This window comes from Primulina huaijiensis, chromosome 7, assembly GCF_012295235.1.
Source record: "Primulina huaijiensis isolate GDHJ02 chromosome 7, ASM1229523v2, whole genome shotgun sequence".
Taxonomy (NCBI): Eukaryota; Viridiplantae; Streptophyta; class Magnoliopsida; order Lamiales; family Gesneriaceae; genus Primulina; species Primulina huaijiensis.
The window spans coordinates 22,164,753-22,185,168 of NC_133312.1; the positions used below are offsets into that span (position 1 = coordinate 22,164,753).

The 20,416-nt window shown below is 33.9% G+C and overlaps 4 protein-coding genes across 4 annotated transcripts; all 4 read right to left on the reverse strand.

Annotated features, from left to right (window-relative positions):
* Positions 1 to 217: 217 nt before the first annotated feature.
* On the reverse strand, positions 218 to 3,660 carry LOC140981213 (probable WRKY transcription factor 3). Its single transcript, XM_073447542.1, has 4 exons — positions 3,087 to 3,660; positions 1,456 to 2,072; positions 1,217 to 1,375; positions 218 to 870 (listed from the first exon to the last, which is right to left on the reverse strand). The coding sequence occupies exons 1-4, from the start codon at positions 3,531 to 3,533 to the stop codon at positions 597 to 599; spliced, it is 1,497 nt and encodes a 498-aa protein (XP_073303643.1). The 5' UTR covers positions 3,534 to 3,660; the 3' UTR covers positions 218 to 596.
* A 1,824-nt stretch (positions 3,661 to 5,484) lies between these two features.
* Positions 5,485 to 7,791, reverse strand: LOC140981445 (eukaryotic translation initiation factor 5A-2). Its single transcript, XM_073447853.1, has 5 exons — positions 7,540 to 7,791; positions 6,579 to 6,701; positions 6,431 to 6,487; positions 6,276 to 6,350; positions 5,485 to 5,898 (listed from the first exon to the last, which is right to left on the reverse strand). The coding sequence occupies exons 1-5, from the start codon at positions 7,660 to 7,662 to the stop codon at positions 5,797 to 5,799; spliced, it is 480 nt and encodes a 159-aa protein (XP_073303954.1). The 5' UTR covers positions 7,663 to 7,791; the 3' UTR covers positions 5,485 to 5,796.
* A 481-nt stretch (positions 7,792 to 8,272) lies between these two features.
* On the reverse strand, positions 8,273 to 10,000 carry LOC140981086 (cell division topological specificity factor homolog, chloroplastic-like). The gene is made up of 2 exons (XM_073447343.1): positions 9,793 to 10,000; positions 8,273 to 8,957 (listed from the first exon to the last, which is right to left on the reverse strand). Exons 1-2 carry the CDS (start codon positions 9,883 to 9,885, stop codon positions 8,361 to 8,363), a joined length of 690 nt encoding a protein of 229 aa, XP_073303444.1. The 5' UTR covers positions 9,886 to 10,000; the 3' UTR covers positions 8,273 to 8,360.
* A 1,467-nt stretch (positions 10,001 to 11,467) lies between these two features.
* On the reverse strand, positions 11,468 to 14,395 carry LOC140980259 (uncharacterized protein At5g01610-like). Its single transcript, XM_073445988.1, has 3 exons — positions 13,981 to 14,395; positions 13,261 to 13,315; positions 11,468 to 12,023 (listed from the first exon to the last, which is right to left on the reverse strand). The coding sequence occupies exons 1-3, from the start codon at positions 14,080 to 14,082 to the stop codon at positions 11,644 to 11,646; spliced, it is 537 nt and encodes a 178-aa protein (XP_073302089.1). The 5' UTR covers positions 14,083 to 14,395; the 3' UTR covers positions 11,468 to 11,643.
* Positions 14,396 to 20,416: the final 6,021 nt, after the last annotated feature.

Below are 20,416 nucleotides of genomic sequence, written 5' to 3' on the forward strand. Positions count from 1 at the left end.
CGCACGCCTTCTCATTGTTCTCAACGACCAATTCCATGGTGTCATCATATGACATGGGATAGAGTTCCAAAGTCACCCTGGTTTTCTTTCAATTATGTATATAGGAAGGCTATTTAGATGACAACCATGCGGAGTTCAACATTTGCTTCTAAATCACCCAATGCCATTTTCGCGACATGTGCGATTCAGGCTCAATCGTTCATCTCCGAGACAGAAGAAAAGGGAAGATTAACTGGCTTTACAACCAAAGGAGTGTTTAGAAATCCGTTATTATTTTTCAAATGCAACAATATCACAACAAAATATTTGTAATTTACACAAAGAATGCACATACAAGAGCACAAACACCAATGTTTCCTATTCAATAGATATACAAGCAACCGTATACAACTCATGCTTTTGTATCTTGTGGTGTAATCCATTTGTATTACCAAGTTTCTGTATCTTCTGTATGCTCGATACCGAACAAAAACCACAGCTCAAAAATTGCACAGCTCAAAAATTGCACAACAGACCTCCAAGAGAGTATTCCAGTCAACCGCTGCATCACCTTTTTCATGTTCCTCAAATCATTTTTGAATTATTTTTCAATAAAGCTACGTTATCTGTTCTTCTTTAAATTGCAGACGTGCTACAGACTGTTGTTCATTGCTCCCGAATTCAATCCTGTTTGATGTTGCTCCATCGGTTAAAACATTATGTGATCTGAAATGAGAGGCGGCGGCGGCGCTATGGCTGCTTGCTTTAGCGGCTGGTACATCGTGAGTGTGTTTTCCTTCATAAGTTGTTATGACAGCTTTTGGATCGCTTGCAGCTCTTTCAACATGCTTGCGGACATTGCATCCGGGACTAGTGCATTTGTAGTAACTTCTGCCAACGTCAAGTTGTTGCAAACACAGTATAAGTGGATGAAATCAAGTAAAAGGTGGCCTATTATTTACACATTTCAAATATGGTTCAATCGGTTCTAAAAGTTGAATAGGTTACACTAAAAAGCTCAATCGAGATTAAGATTCTTTAAGCTAGAGTTTACTGGACAAGCTCGAACTCAATTAGAGTTGCTCCAGAGCTTGCGAGCCAGTTCATGGATTTAAGACTAATTTGTGGATCCAAGCACAAGTTTCTTCGTGTTGGGCTCGATGAAGCTTGAGCTCGACCCATTTACAAGAATTTAGAGTTTTTTAAATGAAAAGTAACGAACAAAGAAATATTTCACCTTGGATAAGGGTTCCCTTTAACAACCTTCTGGCCATATTTTCGCCACCTATAACCATCATCTAAAAGATCAACTTCGCTAGTTGTTTGCACTACGATTCTAGGCTCTGTCACTGTGCGATGGTTTGATGCTTGCTCTGATGTCTGGACCTCGACATTCCTGCACGAGTGTAATCAGACAATCCTTATCAGGGGATATGCAGAACAATCGAGTATAAGATCATATGGAAAACAGTATACCTTCTTTTGAATTCGGGTTCATCTTCATTTCTTCCATCTAACCTATTTTCAGCGTCGCCCGTTTCATCACTATCACTTGATGCAGATGTATTTTCTGGAATAACTTCATCTTCATGCCTAGGCCTACTATTTCCGATTTGAACCTCGAATCCTGTTTCAGAACTTGGGTTTCCAGTATCTCTGGCACGCTTACTGGGCGGGGAATGGTTGTGTTGGCCTTTGTATATAATTTCGGTTATTTGGCCATCAAAGGATCGTTCGACTTTCTTCTTGACTGGACAATTTGTATGTGTACATTTATAATAGCTCCGAGGATATTCACTCCCTTTAACTTGTTTTTGTCCATATTTCCGCCAGTTGTACCCATCATCTGAAGGTTTATCGACTGTGATGTTTAAAGGCTGAGGTTTCTGATCAGACTGAGAAACATCAGATGACTCCTTTATATTGTTAGGATCTGAAATAGGAGGTATCTGCTGCTGCAAAAGTGGCGGCTGCAAATGCAGAAGTGACGAAGCCGGAGCCGCGGACAAAGATGGGTATGGGTGCTGGATGTGCATCTGGGATTGAACTGGAATCTGAGCCAGGATTTGTTGATGTGATGATCCAAATAGTCCCTAAATGTGACCATGCAAAACAATTTAATAACATCCTCAAAAAATCAACAAGTATCAGCTCTACCTACTAGAGACAAACTAATAAAAAATCATCCCAGAAACAATTCAATTTTTACTGTCCTATGTAACAAATACCTACGAGGACGGATTGAACTTGAACTACAAGTTTCGGGCTCAATTCAGTCATCACAAGTCAGTCACCCCTTCTCCCATTTCGCCCTCCCCCAAATTCCAATATCTGCACCAAAGTATAACTCACTCCTAGGCGGTAAAATCATCAAGAAACGTTCAATTTACACATCGATGGAGATAAAGACTCATCAACCAATAGATAACAGAGCGACAAAGCATTCAAGAGAAGCAACCGGTCACAAGAATTTAATAAGATACAAAAAGTCTTTGAACAGAATCCTAACAGGCACCGCCCTCAACAGATTGCATCCAAACTTCACCCTGCAGCCCTCCACTTATAAACCTTAATTCCAAATATCCTAGGGCCAAACGGCTCACCCATGTCACAATTGCAACAAGGACGCAGCTTCGAAAATGAAGCATGTTCTGAAATATACCACACAAAACTTTTGTAGTTCAATAAAAATTTCGAATGATGATTAAAAATATATATCGATCTTGAAACTTTGTCCACGAGATATTTCCCTATATTTTATCAACCAAATACCCCACGGCTCAATATGCTTCCGCATTTACAGTATTTTTCTGTAGCTGTTAAGAAAAGTCAAACCAAGTCTTTAGCGACAAGGAAACCATCAAGAAGACCAATCTCCAAATCTCCATTCCATGTATATTATTTCATTTTTTTTCCCTCACAAATTCAATCATTTGCTACAATAATCTTTGAATTTCCCATTTTCTGTCCACCCTTACCCATAACATAACCCATTAAAAAGAGTTTTTTTATATCGAAACTCGAATCACATTCATGCCAAGCACAGGAAACGCATATCATATTAAATTAAATAACGTTGTACCAAAATCAAAAGCCTAAAGAAGTACCTGCGCATACGAGGAGAAGCCCGGTGAATCGAGCAAGCTCGCGGGGCTCAAACCCGGAGGTATCGTAAATATTCCTTGCATCGGAGAGACCGCCAAACCTGCCGGCCGACTCTGCTGAAACCTAAATTCACCACTCCCACCTCCAGATTCCCGACTGGACTCTTCCGCAGCCTGCTGCGGATTAACAGAAAAGCGCTGCCTGACATCAGGAACCGCAGCAGGAGATGACACCGCACCAGAGAGAAGCTGAGAAAACGAGCGGCAGTCGGTGTCGGGATCATTTTCAGCAAAGAAACTGGAGACCAAAGTCATCGGGCCCGGGCTCACCCCCGGCCCGCCAGTAAAGAGATTCTCGATCGAGCTCGTGGAGGGCAAGGAAATCATCGGTCGCGTAGATGTGGTCCGAATATTGGAGGATGACGGCGGCGCCGGATTTCGCTCCTCCATAGTCCTGATTCAGTTTGACTTTGACTTTTGTGTTCCAATCGTGCAAGAAAAAATGTTGCAGGAACACAGAGAAAAGCAGTTCGTGTTTCGTTTGAGTTCTTTGATAAAAGTCGTCGCCTCTGTTTCTTTGTCAAGTTTCCATTTTTACGGTCTTCCTAAATATCTGTATTATTGCACCCAAGGACCTGTACATATCCCATATCACACTTTAGCCCCTACTATTATTATATCTATTAATGTATATTATATATATATATATACTAGATATAAATATAATACACTTATTTATGTAATGATAGAAAATATGAATTATAATCACAATATTATTACATATATTTCTTTCATCTTAAGATGTGAATTAACATAATGTTAAACTCAGGATTTTGAGCGGATTCGAAATTTTTTTGTATTTTTCAAGTATATTTTTCTGAACCAATATTAAATTTGTTTTCCAACCTATTCATTTGAAATAACACCATTTCAAATCTTTTTATCTGAACATGACCTAAAGTGATTGTTCTTGGATCGATGGATTCGAGATAACTGATTTGAAATTCATTGATTTGGATGGACAGACAAATACAAAATAAACTTAATTTTATTCTAATTTCAATAATAATTGTGGTTGATTTTGAAATGCACCGAAAATATGTGTTATTTAAATTCATTGTCAAATCATTCCTCAAATCAAATCTTTCTCTCGAAATAAAAAAATTTCAATTCAAGTGCAACCTACTCTTTTCCAGCTTTCTAGCAAATTTCAAATTGTTACTTAGCTTTGAAGGAATTTGATAGAACTTTGTTGAACTAATATGAAGTTTTCCATTTCTTGGGGTTGGCTAGATTTTTGTATGGTGTATATATTACTATTTGTCAAAAATATTTATAGTATAGACCAAAAATAATATCATGGTCTGATATTATTTTTTTTTTCATTATTCAAAATATAGTTTAATCTCTCATTAATTATTACTATTATGATATATTTGTCATTTAATTTCAAATTTTAGTTTGACCATTCATCACTTTTACCATTATGATATTTAAGACATTGCTTGCATATTGAAAAGGAGTGTATTGTTATTTTTTATTCCTCTTTAAAAAAACAAAAAACAAAAAACAAATGGGGTGTATATTTTTGGACAACCACGTCGATAGTTGTTGGGCATGTCTACTTATTTAAATTCAAATCCCAACAGAGACAGGGGCAGCTTTGACAATTAATTACATACATACGCAATAAATGTCAAAATATAATTAAATCGATAATATATATATACATATAGATTTATATGATGCACGCCTATGTGAGCACCGATGAGGTGTCGCTCACCCATTGGGTACACAATTTTTCTATATTTCATCACATCCAATGACGGAGTGACACCANTTTTTGGTTTTGTGAGTTATTTACAGTCGGCTAAGTCTATGAACTTGTTAAAATATCTTTTAAGCGAGTTTTCGAATATTGTTAAAATTTCTTTTCAGAGATTCATTGTTATAATATAAAGAGAACAATAGTGTATATACAAAATTTGTTGTCTATCCATTAGAAAAGAAGATTAAGGTCCTGATGAATTAATATGAGAGGTTGGATTCGAAATCCAATAGTATCAAACTTCTTTTCTTGCTTGAATGAATTCTACTTGTCAAAATATACAATTTCAATAATACTTAGTAAACTTCATCTATATTAAAAATAACAAGTGCCAAATCAATCAAATTCATCAGTCCAAATCGATTATTCCATTGAAAAACAAATAAAATTTTTGGATGCATTCTTTTAAAAAAAAAAACAAAGAAAAAATAGCTCTCTTATAAATTTCAACTCTATTTTTATTTCCTCTGTACTTTTCCCACGACTCAAATACCTTAACTGAATGAAACACAGGGAATGTCAACGATATGTTAATAAAATATGACAGGAACCACAAATGTAAAACCACGGCAATAATTAACGAGCAATGCAATAAAACTAATAAATTTGCTGCCAAATCCAATTCATTCTCCCCACATTATAATAAACAAGATGAAATTCAAACAGCTCCGGGAAAAAACAAGAGATAAAATAAAAAGACAAGCAGTGTCACAAGACGAACCGATAGTAACTTAACAGTCGAGAGCACAAACCACCATCAATTCAGTCTTGATAATCCCAAACATGATGGCGAGATAGTCCTTCCCATCATTTACTAATCTGTAATATAACGTCTATTTCATTGTAGATTAAAAAACCATGGAGCAATCCCGGCAAGCGAACAATCTACTTGGGACCAATGTCCTTGAGGGCACAGATCTGCTCCTCTCCCATGGCAGACATAACACTCACTACAAGATCCTTCCCCTCAGCAAACCCATCTTTAATCTGTGTATCAGTATAAACAGATAATCTTAACAAGGGATTAACAAAAATATTTTTACCTGCACAGCTATAGTTCAAAAATATTCAGGAGACATAGTTTTATCACAGCTAAGGACATATACAAATTTGGGAAAGGAAGGGATCACAAGGGGGTAAAGTGAAAAAATTGAATGGATTTTGTAGGTGAAGCTTGTAATATTAGAAAATTTTAAAACAAAATTACAAATTTATTTAACTCATCCACCCAGCCCATCGAAGGTCAGTGCAATGCAAAAAACCATGGTCACGACTCCCGACTAAAGAATTAGGTATCAAATAAATAATGATTGATAAAAAGGAGATTTCTAACACATCAAATAACAACATGAAATAAATCTAACCTGAGCAAGGATACTATCATCAGTTGGAAGCCTAAGGTCATCCTTAGTGTTACCATTCTCGGTCAGCAAGCTCACCTACACCATTAATTTATCAGGCTGTTACACACGGTGTTATCAAAATTAAGTGATATAAAAATAGAAAAGTGATCACATACAAATCCATCCTCAGAGATATCAATAAGCTGGTAGTCAGTACGATTGACATGTGGAACCTGTAATTAAGTAAAAATCATTTTCAATACTTTCTCCAGAACAAATAACAGCAATGCATTAAAAGCACAATAGCAAAGAGGATAAGCTTACGTCGCAGTTATGGGAGGACGGAACAATATCTTCAAGCTTCTTGGAAGTAAAGATGTCAATGGCAACAAAGTGACACTTAGCATGCCCGTGCTTCCCAGTTTTGGAGGTTGAAACTTCCACAACCTGCAACAAATAAGCATACAGTAAGAACTCAATAGGTCTCCTGCATAATTACCAAATGCAAAGACATTGGAAGTGGCAAGAGCAATCGTAACAAGATCATGCATAACCTTAACACAATCTTAATCCAAGTTATTCCGTACAAGCAAGTGTTTTATTTGGTTTGTTAAATAGGACAGCAAATATTTGTATACTCCATGTCCTAAATTGTACATACCTCTCCTTTCTAGGGCGAGTACTCGCAACAAATTGCCTCTCAATTTTCAAAATTGAACATTTTCTTTCCCCAAAACCCTTAACTCGCAGGTGAGTGACAGATGGCTCACTCCTTGAAGGAGGAATAAAAAGTCAAACTTCACTTGCGATTTTACCAAAAATGCAATCTTCGACATCCCCACTTCTCTAAATTCTTATTTCAATCCTGTGAGGATGCAAACTTTGCGAGTTCGTAAGGTGTTCAAAACCAGTATTTAAAACTCCGAGACAAACTCACAGCCTAATCATAAGATCACACGAATCAGATCTACAAGCCACAAACCCAGTAATGTAAACGACAACTACAACAAAATTTGAACTTCAAAATTGTTGTTGGAAATAAATCAGAAAATTGAAAACCAACATTAATAAACAACATAAAGCCCAAAAACGACAATCGACTAACAAAACAAAATAATTATCTCCATCATTAGACGACAACATGATTAATCAGATCTAAAAAAAACAAAATAATGACAAGCATGACCACACAGCAGAATTATACACGTGAAATTCATTGAAAAAAAATACAATACTCGCACGCTTAGATGCATAAAATGAATGAAACAGAGAAAAAAAATCGAACCTTGCAAGGGCGGCCCTTGATGACTATGTGACCGTTCTTACGGATAGTTCCAGCCTGCTGAGGATATGTCTTCGATGCGCCGGCGTCGGCCTTGGACTCGAAATGATGCTCCTCGTCCGACATCCTCGGCGGCTAAGTTCGATCGGAGGAGCTAGTAGAGATTTAGAGAGAGGAGTTGGTGATGTAAAGCAGAGAGCCGAGCCTGGGCCGTAAAAGCTGGGGTGTGATTATATAGGGATTGGGAATGCAAGGGATTGAGAAATTAGGGCTTTTTTGGAAGGGGAGAGGATTTAGAGCCGTTGATTTCTGGGGTGCATGGATTGACGAATGAGATCTTTTTAGGTTCTCGCGTCAAAACGACGCTGTGTTCCGAGGGGATATTTTAGTTTATCTATTTAAGCCGCCAGGTTCGACTTTATTTATTCGGCAGGTTTTTTAGGGTGCGAACTCGTGCAGGATTGTAACGGTGGACCCGCATACGGGAAAAATGGCATTTCCCACATTTAAATACTGTTAAACGAGGATGCATATTTTTGTGTAATTTATTATTGATATTAATTTTAAAATATTTTAAATTATAGAATTAATTAGATATTAGATGTATTTTAGAAAATTTAAGAAAATAAAATTATTAAAACTAGGTCATAAATGTACATGATTTTTTCCTTAATAATGTACGTAACAAATTATTAGAATAAAATAAAATTGTTTGCAAGTTTGCCTTCGAATCGAGATATTTTATTCAACAATTGAATTTGAAATGCCTGTTATATAAAAGAAGTTTCGTGTCAGACAAGTGAGGATCAGGGTATCACCTAATTTTACACATTAAAATCTTGGAATTTGTCATTCGGGATATAGAAATCAAATTTGACATCAACAGAACCAGAGCTCTCTCCAGTGTCTTTGTATTCAATATTTGTTATCATTCCAGTTTCATCATCCATTTGATACTCCGATCTCACCCTTCGAACCGGCACTATGACTGAATAAATGGTACCATGATCTGGATCTGTTGACACACTGAGCTGAACTTTTTCCTGTGATTCTATCTCGACGAAATCAGATAGTGCAGTTACAACATTGCTCACGATCTTCTGTTTTGCCACTTCACTAACGTCACATCTATCGGAGAAAAGAATCATCTTGAGGCGTTGCTTAGCAATATTGGCATTTGAGTTCTTTCTTGATGTAGTTGATGGAAATATAATCTTCCATGCCAAGTTTATACGCTCAAAGAAGTTGAGATTAATAGCATTGAGGAGGAAGCTCTCCAACTCCTCGCTGATGGGATTTTGGGAAATCTTGTATTCTGGGAGAATTCCAAGCGGATGTTTAGAATGACAACGAAGGCTATGGACATCTAGTGCTAAGGGAGAAACATTGGATGTGGAATGTAAGAACATGCCGCAATCGACCTACAATATCACACATAAGTATATTTACGATAAATGTGCTCAATATACAGATAACGATGTAACACAATGCTCAGCAACCAGATTAGACTACACACTTCAAATTCAGAATATCACTTCAAAAAGAATAAGTCTGCTTCCAACACAAAATGGGTAGACAACTTCCATAATGATACAAGTATTCAACCTAATAATCAGTGCAAAACATTCAGCAGCAGAATAAAAATCCCTTATTTTCACACCACAACCCACCGTGCGGATTTTTATAATATCTTCTATACAAAAGGTGCATTTTATGTTATGATTCAAATATGTATTTATACACGACATGTTGTTGATTTAGTATTAAACTAGATCTGAATGCTGATTACCAACGACGAAAATTCCAATACAAGCATGGTTCACGAACATCAACAACAATTAGCCTATGGTCATAGACAGCTAAATATGCATCCAGAAGCCAAGATTCAAGCTTGGATATCGTCAAACAGCGAAGAAAAAAATGAGACAAAAAGGAAATTAGCTCGATTTCGGGTAAAAATCCTCCAACACAACTAATAACTAAACCCCAGCCGTACCAAAGCAAATTCTTCACAAGAACGAAGATTACAATTAAGCCTCGCCACCTCGTTTAACAAATGTATAATGATAATGCGAACACAAAAACAAAACTACGTTTCTCGGCAAATTATTGCCCTCATCGAGTCCCCAAACAAAGCCCTAAACTACATTTAGAAAAATTATAATCCCCTAGCCAGAAATAACTACAATTTCTTCGATGAAAAGAAATTTCTCGAAATGCGTGATATTTAAGATGGTGGAAAGCATAAAAACAAACCTTAGTAGGGGGGTAATGCGTGGAAGCGCGCAGAGAACTTAACTTGCAAGAACTCAGAGCTGCAGAAACCCTAATATCACATGAAATCGCCATTAGCTTATCAATTTCTGAATCAAGCTCAATCTTCTATGGAGAAATATTTCTAAAAGGTTTCACCCGATAATTCCAGGTGCATTCATAGTGGGTGTGGGTGTGGGTGTGGGTGTGGACAGTGGATGCTTTAAGCGACGTCGTTTCCATTAAGTCGATCACATTGAAAAACGTCGATGCGATGGAGTAGCGCTATTTTTTTAAAACAAATTAAATTTTTAGTAATCTGTTTTCTTCTTGCCATTTAAAAAAAAAACTATAATTTTAGTCATTAAAATTGTTATGTTCTGAATTTTAGTCATAAAACTTTTTAATATTTTGTTTTCATCCAATAATTTAGATTTTTTTGGTTTAATTTTTTTTATCTGAAACCACTAATCTATAAAATATTACTTATTTGGAATCAATACTCTCCTATATGACTCATGTAGCAAAAATAAAACATATATTATACAAATTTAAATTTATCTAAAAAAAACGAGAATTTTTTCCACTATTTTGAAATATTGAGTGTCATTTTGCTTTATTTTATTTAAATTTATTTTGAAGTGTGTAATATAGGTTTATTCTCCCTATATTAGCTATGTATGAGAGCATTCATATCAAATGAACAATATTCAATGGTGTTAGTGATTTTTGGCAAAAAAAAATAACAAATCAAAAAATTAAGTTATTGAATGAAAAACAAATATTGACAAGTTACGAGACTAAAATCTAAAATATATCAATAAAATTATAATTTTTCCATTTACAAAATAATAGAAAAGATCTATTCAAGTTGATTGTTTGATTAGATAATTTTGATAAATTAATTTATAAATATTTATGATTATCTATCCTGTAACAGAGTAATGAGCCCAAATTATGGCAAGCTCACTAATAATAGAAGTCCATAAAAGAGAAAACGTGAGAACCTCATTTCACAAGTCTGTAAAAAAGTCGGTTATTTTGCACGATCGAAGGTGTTGATCCATGATTGATGATCGTGAAAGGTGACTGAGACTGCTCGGAGAAGTTGAACAAAAATCAGTAACAAGAATAAGAAGAAAGCACTCGCAACAATTCATCAACAAACAACATAAAAAATGATTTACAAATTCCGTTAATTCTAGTTCATTTCGTTTTTACTCATTTTCAGTTTTTATGATTTTAGTTTTCTTAACTTTATCATATTCCATTTAAGCAGTGTTAAACAACTACTTCAAACTTTTTTTAAAAAAAAAACCCCACAAAATCCGTATTTTTTCAAACGACTATAAGGAACCATTTGGTGAAAAGAAAAAAAAGAGGCTTTTGTAATTTAAGTCGGTTTCTTATCCTTTTCATATAGGTTTTCATGATCAACAAGTGAAATATCACCACCGACTAGTGTAATAAATTTATGAGATACCAAGAGATCAATATGTAATTGTCGAGGCCTAAACCACAAAAGCCTTCAATGTGAATCTGTTTTGTTGATTTTGATTTCGGGTTTTAGTTTCGTCTATTTCCATTACTTTCTTGATTCGGCCATTGTTGGTATTTTTCATCACTCAAACTTTATCTTTTGGTGATATAATTCATGAGCTAACATGGGGATAATCCCTCAAACGAAAATATTTCTCAAGAAAGACAATTCTTCAATCTGAAAACACACCATTTTCCAACTTACAATTATGTTCCAAAGCATATTCTTTGCTAGCAAATCAATAGAAGAAAGCTACCAATACCAATTCAAAGACATAATCTGACGGAATATTGTCGTTTTTATCTCAGAATCACTCAAAATTCTTCTACTTTAATACCTTCTTGAGGCACGGAATACGCATCCTTATGCCTCGATTTCTTGACACCAGCAGTGAAGCAAACCTTTTCCCCTCTGTTGCCTTCAATGGCCACACTTGTCACCTTGACCCATACTAGGATCTTCGTCTTCATGCCTTCTACACTGATGAGCTTACCCTTTAGGAGAATGCATTTGACACGTGGGGAGTATCTTACCACAGAGGAGTCCTTGAAGTTTATTTCACAAGGAAACGGTAAATGAACAGTTAGCCTTGATTTTGGCTCGTCAAATTCATAGCATGTAATGTTTTGAGGGAAAAGGCCCGATGGCAAATTGTATTCTCGCAGAAGATCAGGCAAAGTTCTTGGTGGCGTCCCTGAAAAACATCGGCATGATAGAAAGGATATGTGGAGCATTTTTTTCGATTTTATGCGCAATTTTCCTAATTTTTCAGTGATAGTCGATAATATATATTAGCATAAGAAACAGGAATCCCAAAGTGAAATTAAGGGTGATGAAATAAATCCACTAAAAAATTGAGCTTTCAAAAACTCTTGCAACGAGTTTCTAAACTTCAACCTAGGCGGCGCTAGACGCCGACCGACTGCACCGACAAAGTGCTAGGCGGCCGTAGGCGCCCAAAAAATTACTTTCATTTTTTCTTTGGTTTTCTTTAGCCTTTTTTTTTCAAAATTTTTTTGTCTTTTAATTTCAAATTTAAAAAAATTGAGAAGACCCCGATCCAAAATCCGCCAAGAAATGCTATTTGTTGGCTTGCCCTAACAAACCAAACTTCTTCTTATTATGTTGATACCATGGAATTCACCTAGCGGCGCCCTAGGCATTGGTCTAACGTCCGACTAGCGCCTAGCAAATTTGAGAACAACAAGTGGATACTAAGAATCAAGCTCATATCCCACGATTTGTAAAAACTTAGTATTATACACGTATAATGCTATCACCTCCTGCTTTGAGACCACATTCTTGCAGCGGCTCAGTACATAACAATGTTTGTGTACACAGAATGTGATGCACAACCATATTGCCTGTAAAAACAGCTATAGAGGGGTCTAAAGACTCTAAACTTAAGAGACTCCTTTAATTGACACACTAGTTTTTGTATCTAGTCACTTTTCTTAAGCTAATGTTGTCGGTGCTCTGATTGAGAATGGGAGTAGCCGAGTAGCATAAGGGATAAACTGTGCAAAGATTCCCATTGTGGTTGGTGTTAATAATGTGACCTATATATACAATTGAGAGAGGATTAAAAGTGCATGTCCTGAATATAAATAGTTTGTCAAGTCATAAGCCCCAGAGAGGAGCCCAAACCAAAAACAGCCTTCATGAAAAAGCCTCCTGAAATTATTTGAAACTCGACGATTGTTTGTGAAACCCACGTGGGACATGACATAGATGCCATGGCTCTACAAATAACTGGAGTTACACGTAAAATGGTAAATAAGTTTGAAATATTTTATCATTTAGATCTGGGATCCTCTCAGGCCTCATTAGCTCTGTATCATTGCTGAAAACCGGGAGTGGACGAATATACCAAGTTTGTGAAACCTGGTTTAGAATGAAAAGCATCATGGCTTATAATACAGTACACTGACCTTTGAGCTTGTTAAATATCCATTTTGCTTTCTCCTCAACAACATTTGAAACTGTCTGAAATAATATGCCAGTTTGCCAGTCAAAAAGTTTGTGTAAACCAGATGGAAAGTGTATTATAATAACAAGCGGGACAAAAATTGTCACGCACACCATCTTCTAAGCCTAAACCAGAAAATGCAAACGAAATTGATATCCAAACTGTGCTAACTAAATTCATTGACAAATATAATGAAATGTTCATAAAGTGAGGGTCTCTCTCTCAATTCTCAAAACCATTCATCCATTTTTTCCATTTAGAATCAAAGCTATCCCCTGTTTCTTTTGTTTTATTTTCCACCTCCGTTTTCACATTTTAAACACGCATGACCAGAAAAAAGAAAGGGGTGAAAGAAAAGAAAAGGACACACACCTAGAGCAAATAAAGGGAAAAATTTTAACCCATTTTCACCTTACATAAAGGTGAATCAATAATCATTTCAACTCAAGCATATTAATTATTACACACACAAATGTAAGCAATTAAACCAACAAAATGTTTGTCCCCCTCTTTAAATCCTACACGATGCCACAGGAAACAGCATCGTTCATCCCTCACTGGTAATAAACAAAAAAAACCCACCAAGAATACATTTATCAAAGAACAAATAAATCAACACCACAATTTCCATTCAGAATACCAAGTGATCGGATACATTACTAAAAGCAAATAGAGTGCATACACTGAGATCTTGAGAAATGTTATTAAACTCTTCTTTAGCTTTCTTTGAAAGCCAAAAGCTTCCAGCTTTAATGCTTCCCACTTTGACCAATGCCTTCTCCATTCTTTTTCTTCTCTCTCTGTGCTCACAAAGCTCTTGAAATTTGGTTGAAGCCCTTGGTACCCAATGTATAAAAGTGGGTTGTGCTCTACTGCTTTATGAGCCTAAAGAAAACCCATTAACAAAAACCTTATAAGCTGTGGAAAAACGAGGACAAATATTCAATGCGACGCAAAAAGTAGCATAATATAGGAGACAGCCCTGCACACGATTCCCTGTAATGAATTGGAATTCTCAGCTTGTTGTGGGAATGTGGTATCGGATTCGGCTCCACTCAGATTTAAATAATTGTGTAGAAGAATGTGAAATTTGATTTGGAGCACATAGTTTTGGAAATTTTATTCAAAAAATTAAGTGATTGTGTTCCGCTATTTTTACAAAATATTCAAGACAAAATTCAAATTGACACATGATAAAGAAATAAGGCAAAAACTTGTGTGAGACGGTCTCACGGGTCGTATTTGTGATACGGATATCTTATTTGGATCATACATGAAAAAGTATTTCCTTTTATCCTAATAATATTAATTTTATTGTGAATATGGGTAGGGTTGATTCGTCTCACAAATTAAGATCCGTGAGACGGTCTCACGGGTCGTATTTGTGATACGGATATCTTATTTGGATCATCCATGAAAAAGTATTTCTTTTTATGCTAATAATATTACTTTTATTGTGAATATGGGTAGGGTTGACCCGTCTCACAAATTAAGATCCGTGAGACGGTCTCACATGAGACACAATCAAGAAATAAAGTGTTAATGCAAGTCTTGGAGGCTAGTCGCTTTTTATAAAAAAAATTACAAAACATCGATTCATTCATAAGAAGAAATAGCAGAGTACATACTCAAAAAATCACTAATACAATTGGTATTTTCAACCAAACAAAAATACTAATATAAAAACGAAAATGTTTAGCTAACTAGTGAGCAATCTCGTTTGTTGCTAATTTATATTTCACTTTTCTCTTTTTCTCTCGTAAATTTGTAAAAATATTGTTAATCAAAGAATATGATAAGTAAGGAAGTGTAGATTCACTTTTCTGCCTCTGTGAAATGAATGACTCGAATTGAGGAAGTTTTAAATTTAGAATTTGTTTGCCCATATTAAATATATGACTTGTGTTGGATTTTTTATTTCTCATATTTTAAACATGGATGTTTTTTTTTAAAAAAAAACCGAATAATAAAAGAATATCATGAAGAGATAAAATACTGAAATATAATTTAGATAAATACATAATTTTCATGGATTTAAGTTGAAAACATATAAATTTGGTTGGCATGAATCATTTACTTAGAATATTAATAGCATAAGACAAAAAAATAACTTGGATCCTAAATTTTACATTTTCAAAGAAAACAAGACTTACTAGTTTACATTAACATGGTGAAGTATTTATAGAATAAATAGATCTGTTATGAGACGATCTCATGGATCTTTATATGTGGAACTGGCTAACTATACTCGTATTTATAATAAAAATAATATTTTTGACATAAAAAATATGGGTGATCCAAATAAAATAATTGTCCCACAAAATTGAGTAAGTTTGTCTCACACGAGTTTCGTGTTATAGCGAAGATCAAATAAATATAGATTAAAACATGAATTAATTGCATTCCTAATGCTAAATCCCCATTACACCGACTAGATTCCATGGTGCTTGTACATTAAAATTTTCAAATGCTATAAATAAAACACAATGGAAAATTTATTAACCGAACTAGGCAAAAGGTGAGGGTGGATCCAGAAACCGTGGGCTTCTCCTTCACAAGCCCAGTTAGTTGACCCTTTTCTCTCAACTTAAACATCCGCCCAATAATCTCATACAAAAGCAAGCTTAATTTGGGCCGAATTGTACACATCATTTTTAGGGCCCATTTAATGTTGACCCATCCAAATGGATCCAGTCCGTGAGTTTCACAATCCTATTTTATTTTTGGATCATTTATTTATTATATCATACTAGTAGTCGATGCATAATCGATATGTGTAACATAATACACGAATATTTATTATGTATGATAAAGATCTCAAAACATTATATTTTTGCTACAAATTATTTGACATTACATAATCAAAAAATTTAATTTCATTAATGAAAAAAAGAAGTGTTCATATATGTAAATGGGTTTTTAACTCAAATTTATTTGTAGTTACAAATAATCACTTGTAATTACAAGTAGCATCCTCTTGGATATATTTTAGATCCACCACCTCAGATATTATTAAAATTGTTTAATTTAATTTGGTATTTAGCGGATTTTGAAATTCATCAAAATTTTACTCATCCAAACAAGTTACGATTACGAATACATTGATCAAACACAACTTCAACGGAAATTGTTAAATAAAATTTCAATTTTGGAGTACAAATTCCATCACCATCATTTTTGACTATCATTTTCAACTGAAATTTATTTGTAAGGGATAATTACATTTACTTTTCCTAAAATTTGTTATAATTATATAAAAAAATCCAAATACATTTATTCTATTGAGTTTTGTGAAAATTAACAATTTTGAAATTACAACACTCAAAATCTGTATTTATATTAAACCGTACACATTTATGTTTGTATTTATCTTATATTTTTAGTGGTGATAAATATAATTAGAGTAAATATCTTGTGAGACGGTCTTACGAATCTTTATCTATGAGACGGGTCAACTCTATCGATATTTACTTTAAAAAGTAATACTCTTAGCATAAAAAGTAATATTTTTCATGCATGACCCAAATAAGATATCCGTCCCACAAAACATGACCCGTGAGACCGTCTCACACGAGTTTTTGTCATATAATTAATCCTATTTTTAATGATAACATTAAGTAAATTACGTGATAAATTAAAATCCATATATCTCTTATAAAATAATTTTAATGTTTTATTTAATATGATGAATGGCATACAGTATTTTGAATTCATCCATTATCCATTTACCTTATCCACTTATTTGTCTATCGTGCATTTATTTTATTTTTTCCCTGGTATCACATCACTTCGCTTTCAAACGAGGTGATCCCCCTTAAAATTACACGCCATGAATGATTTGAGAAGGAGAAAAAAAATCTAAAGATATAGTAGATATTTTATAAGAAGATATGACGGATTTGTATTCATAAAATTGCTCAATTATATCCATATTTATAATAACAAGTGATATTTTTAGCATAAAAAATATTTTTTAATCGTTATCTTAAATAAGATATATGTCTCACAAAGTTGAATCAACGTGCCCCCTCACCGATAGGTTGGTTGAACGTTTACGTAAGGAAAATCACTAAAGATTAAACTGAACGAAAGTAATGTTTTCATAATTGGACCGGTGATCGAATTGATATATCTTAAAATACTGGTTCAACCGATCGGAGCAAAATACTATTATATTATATAAAATAGTATTATATATATATATATATATATATAACAAAAAATAAATTTAAAAATATGAATCGGTCCGACTAGTCTTTACCAATTTTGACTGGATTGACCGATAAAACAATTTTTTAGAGTTGTTCAGACCAGACTAGTGACCTATCATCGGTCGAACTAGTCAGTTCGATCTGGTTCTGAAAATACTGGAAACATGAAACATCCTGCATATCACTTTACAATTTTGACCTCGTAAACTTTAATTTTTCGTTAAAATCATTTTTACATTATCTTAAATCTAATACTTTATCGAGATCGCTATTTTTGATAAATTAAACTATTTAGTTAAACATCAATACTATTACTAATAATCATCTCTTCCAATTTTATCAAGATTCTACAAAACGCAGCAGTGTGCTTCTGCAAACGGCAAAACGGACAAAAACATTCGGATCCTAACGGAATTTGAATTTGGACTACTATTATGGCGGACCACTTGGAGGGCAAATTTGTCAGGTGACTTCGTGTGGTGGCATTTCGGGGGATTCAAGTAGAGAGTAAGGAGATTTAGGTAATTTCAAAACCCAAGATTGGTGGACGTGAATCGACCTCGGGATTTGAAAAGGAAACAGTAGCTTTTATATACGCCGCAATGTTGGAAGTCATGTACGGAACGGGGGAAAATGTTGGGTTTTATTTGTTGAGTAGATATTTTATGAGATAGTCTCATGAATATTTATTTGTGAAATATGTTAGCTCTAACGATATTCATAAAAAAAAATAATCTTAGCATAAAAAATAATATTTTTTCATAAATGACCAAAATAAGAGATCCGTCTCACAAAATACGACCATTGAGATTGTCTCACACAAATTTTTGTTTTAAATTCTAAGAGTTGGAAATGGTTTTTTGTTTAAATTTTTTATTTATTTTTAAAATATAAGAAACATCGTAAACTATTTTATTAATAATATTATTTAGCAAAACAAAGATAATTAAATTTATAATGACTGGATTTTATAATATAATTGAATATTTTTTTGTCAAGATAAAAATAATTTGTTTTATTTGGAATGTAAGATATATATTTGTTAAAACGTATCCAATTTATGAGATTAATTTTTACTCTAGAATGATAATTTAATTTCAAAGAAAAAAATATGAGAAAAGATAAAATTGATATTCGGAATATTTTAATCATTTTAAAAATACATAAAATCAATCCACATTACAGCTACATTGAGGAGTTCTGGGCTCTTAGGAATGTTCCTCAGATCAACACTCTCGAACTAGCAGCTGAGAAGACCAAAGATTGGACCCCTCCACCTTATCAGCATCTACGGCTTGATGTGGATGCGGCTGTTAATGAGCACCTCAATCTTTATGGGATTGCCGGGGTAGTTCGTAATCATGAAGGCAATATGGTGCTGGCTTTTGGTAGAGAATTGATCAACCATTATCGGTGGTTCATGCGGAATTGTTGGCAATTCAAGAAGGATTTAAGATAATTTGCCAGAAGGGACTGGTATGCACTCATGTATTCTCGGACGCGCAGATGGCCGTGCAAGCAGTCATGGATCCATCATCAGACCTTGGATATACTGGTTCTTGTGCTCAAGAGATTAAGAACATGTTAAGGGAGCCGTGGATTTTGAGTTTACAACACATGAGACGTTCTGCTAATGTTATAGCTCACTCCTTAGCTCAATTTGTTATTTCTTCTCCCATACCTTTTTGTTGGGTAAATGGAGAATTTCCTTACTGGTTGGTTAAATTGTATCTGTGAACATTGTTCTATTAATAAAATGGATACATTTTGCTGGTCAAAAAAAAAAAGTGATACAGGAGAAAGAAAAATAGAATTGAGGATATTTTGATCATTATAATAAAATACACAACATTAATCCATAATTTTAAAATCACATCAAACACAATATAACTTATCATGTCGTATTTTTTATTTTTATTTTTTATTTTTTTATCACTCTGATTATATATCATTTATTTATCATATTTACTTCGTTATAAGTTTTTTTGAATTAGACTGCTTCTACAAGGACTCACCAATCTGTCACATGTGGCTTTAGCTGATCTTGTGTCATCCTCATCAAAGTCCAATATGTCAAAATCAACATTGCAACATTTCTTCAAAGTTTATTATTCTAGATTTATTTTTTAAAAAAATAAAAATAATCAATGACAAGATAAATGGGAATTTGTCTTACTAACTTGTAAAGTAAAATTGGACCATGTGTAATATGTCACATGGATAGGACCAATATGGTTCGATATATATTTATATAATAATTAATTTAAGTTAGAAAAATAAAACAATAATTCAATACATATGCAGATTTTAACAAGTGTCGATATAAATTTATCCTCTTTTATTATAATATAATTACATATATCCATGTACTTGGAAATAATATGGGGCTTTCATGTTAACTGGGCTTATATATTAAGAAAATCTTTTAAGTAACGATTTCTCCAATTATTTTTTTAAAAAATGTGACTGAGGTCATATATACTAAGTTAAAAAATGTATTGTTTTTTTAAAAAACATATTGTCCTAATATTGAACAAATATGGTAAATAAAAATTTCGAATTATGGGGAAAAATTTCAAGTTATAGCATAATCCATGATTTTTAAAAACTACTATATAATTTTTGTATAATATTTAGTTTCACTATAAACGTAGAGGATTTAATTAGAAGATTGTTTTCTAGTATACAACGTTGATCGGTCCGATATTCGACGCACACAGGTCGCGTTCGTATGCTTGCATAAAAATCAAGCATTTTCCAATTCAAATCAGGCCCGTGATTTGCATTTCCTACTCCGGCTTACGCGGGAGAGAGTCTCTTCACCTATCATTCTTACACTTTTATAATATGTAAGACAATATAATATCTTCTATATGGAAAGCCCATTAACACACACAATCCAATATT

Excerpts from the sequence above, each read along its gene's own strand:
- LOC140981445 (XM_073447853.1), bottom strand. The coding sequence starts at position 7,662 with ATGTCGGACGAGGAGCATCATTTCGAGTCCAAGGCCGACGCCGGCGCA. Across the intron at positions 6,702-7,539 it reads TCAAGGGCCGCCCTTGCAAG|GTTGTGGAAGTTTCAACCTC; the intron begins GTTCGATTTTTT and ends TATTTGTTGCAG. Across the intron at positions 6,351-6,430 it reads ATATCTCTGAGGATGGATTT|GTGAGCTTGCTGACCGAGAA; the intron begins GTATGTGATCAC and ends TTAATGGTGTAG.
- LOC140981086 (XM_073447343.1), bottom strand. The coding sequence starts at position 9,885 with ATGGCGATTTCATGTGATATTAGGGTTTCTGCAGCTCTGAGTTCTTGC. Across the intron at positions 8,958-9,792 it reads CGCATTACCCCCCTACTAAG|GTCGATTGCGGCATGTTCTT; the intron begins GTTTGTTTTTAT and ends GTGATATTGTAG.
- LOC140980259 (XM_073445988.1), bottom strand. The coding sequence starts at position 14,082 with ATGGAGAAGGCATTGGTCAAAGTGGGAAGCATTAAAGCTGGAAGCTTT. Across the intron at positions 13,316-13,980 it reads ACATTTCTCAAGATCTCAGT|ACAGTTTCAAATGTTGTTGA; the intron begins GTATGCACTCTA and ends ATATTATTTCAG. Across the intron at positions 12,024-13,260 it reads GATATTTAACAAGCTCAAAG|GGACGCCACCAAGAACTTTG; the intron begins GTCAGTGTACTG and ends GATGTTTTTCAG.
- LOC140981213 (XM_073447542.1), bottom strand. The coding sequence starts at position 3,533 with ATGGAGGAGCGAAATCCGGCGCCGCCGTCATCCTCCAATATTCGGACC. Across the intron at positions 2,073-3,086 it reads GCTTCTCCTCGTATGCGCAG|GGACTATTTGGATCATCACA; the intron begins GTACTTCTTTAG and ends GGTCACATTTAG. Across the intron at positions 871-1,216 it reads AAAGGGAACCCTTATCCAAG|AAGTTACTACAAATGCACTA; the intron begins GTGAAATATTTC and ends TGACGTTGGCAG.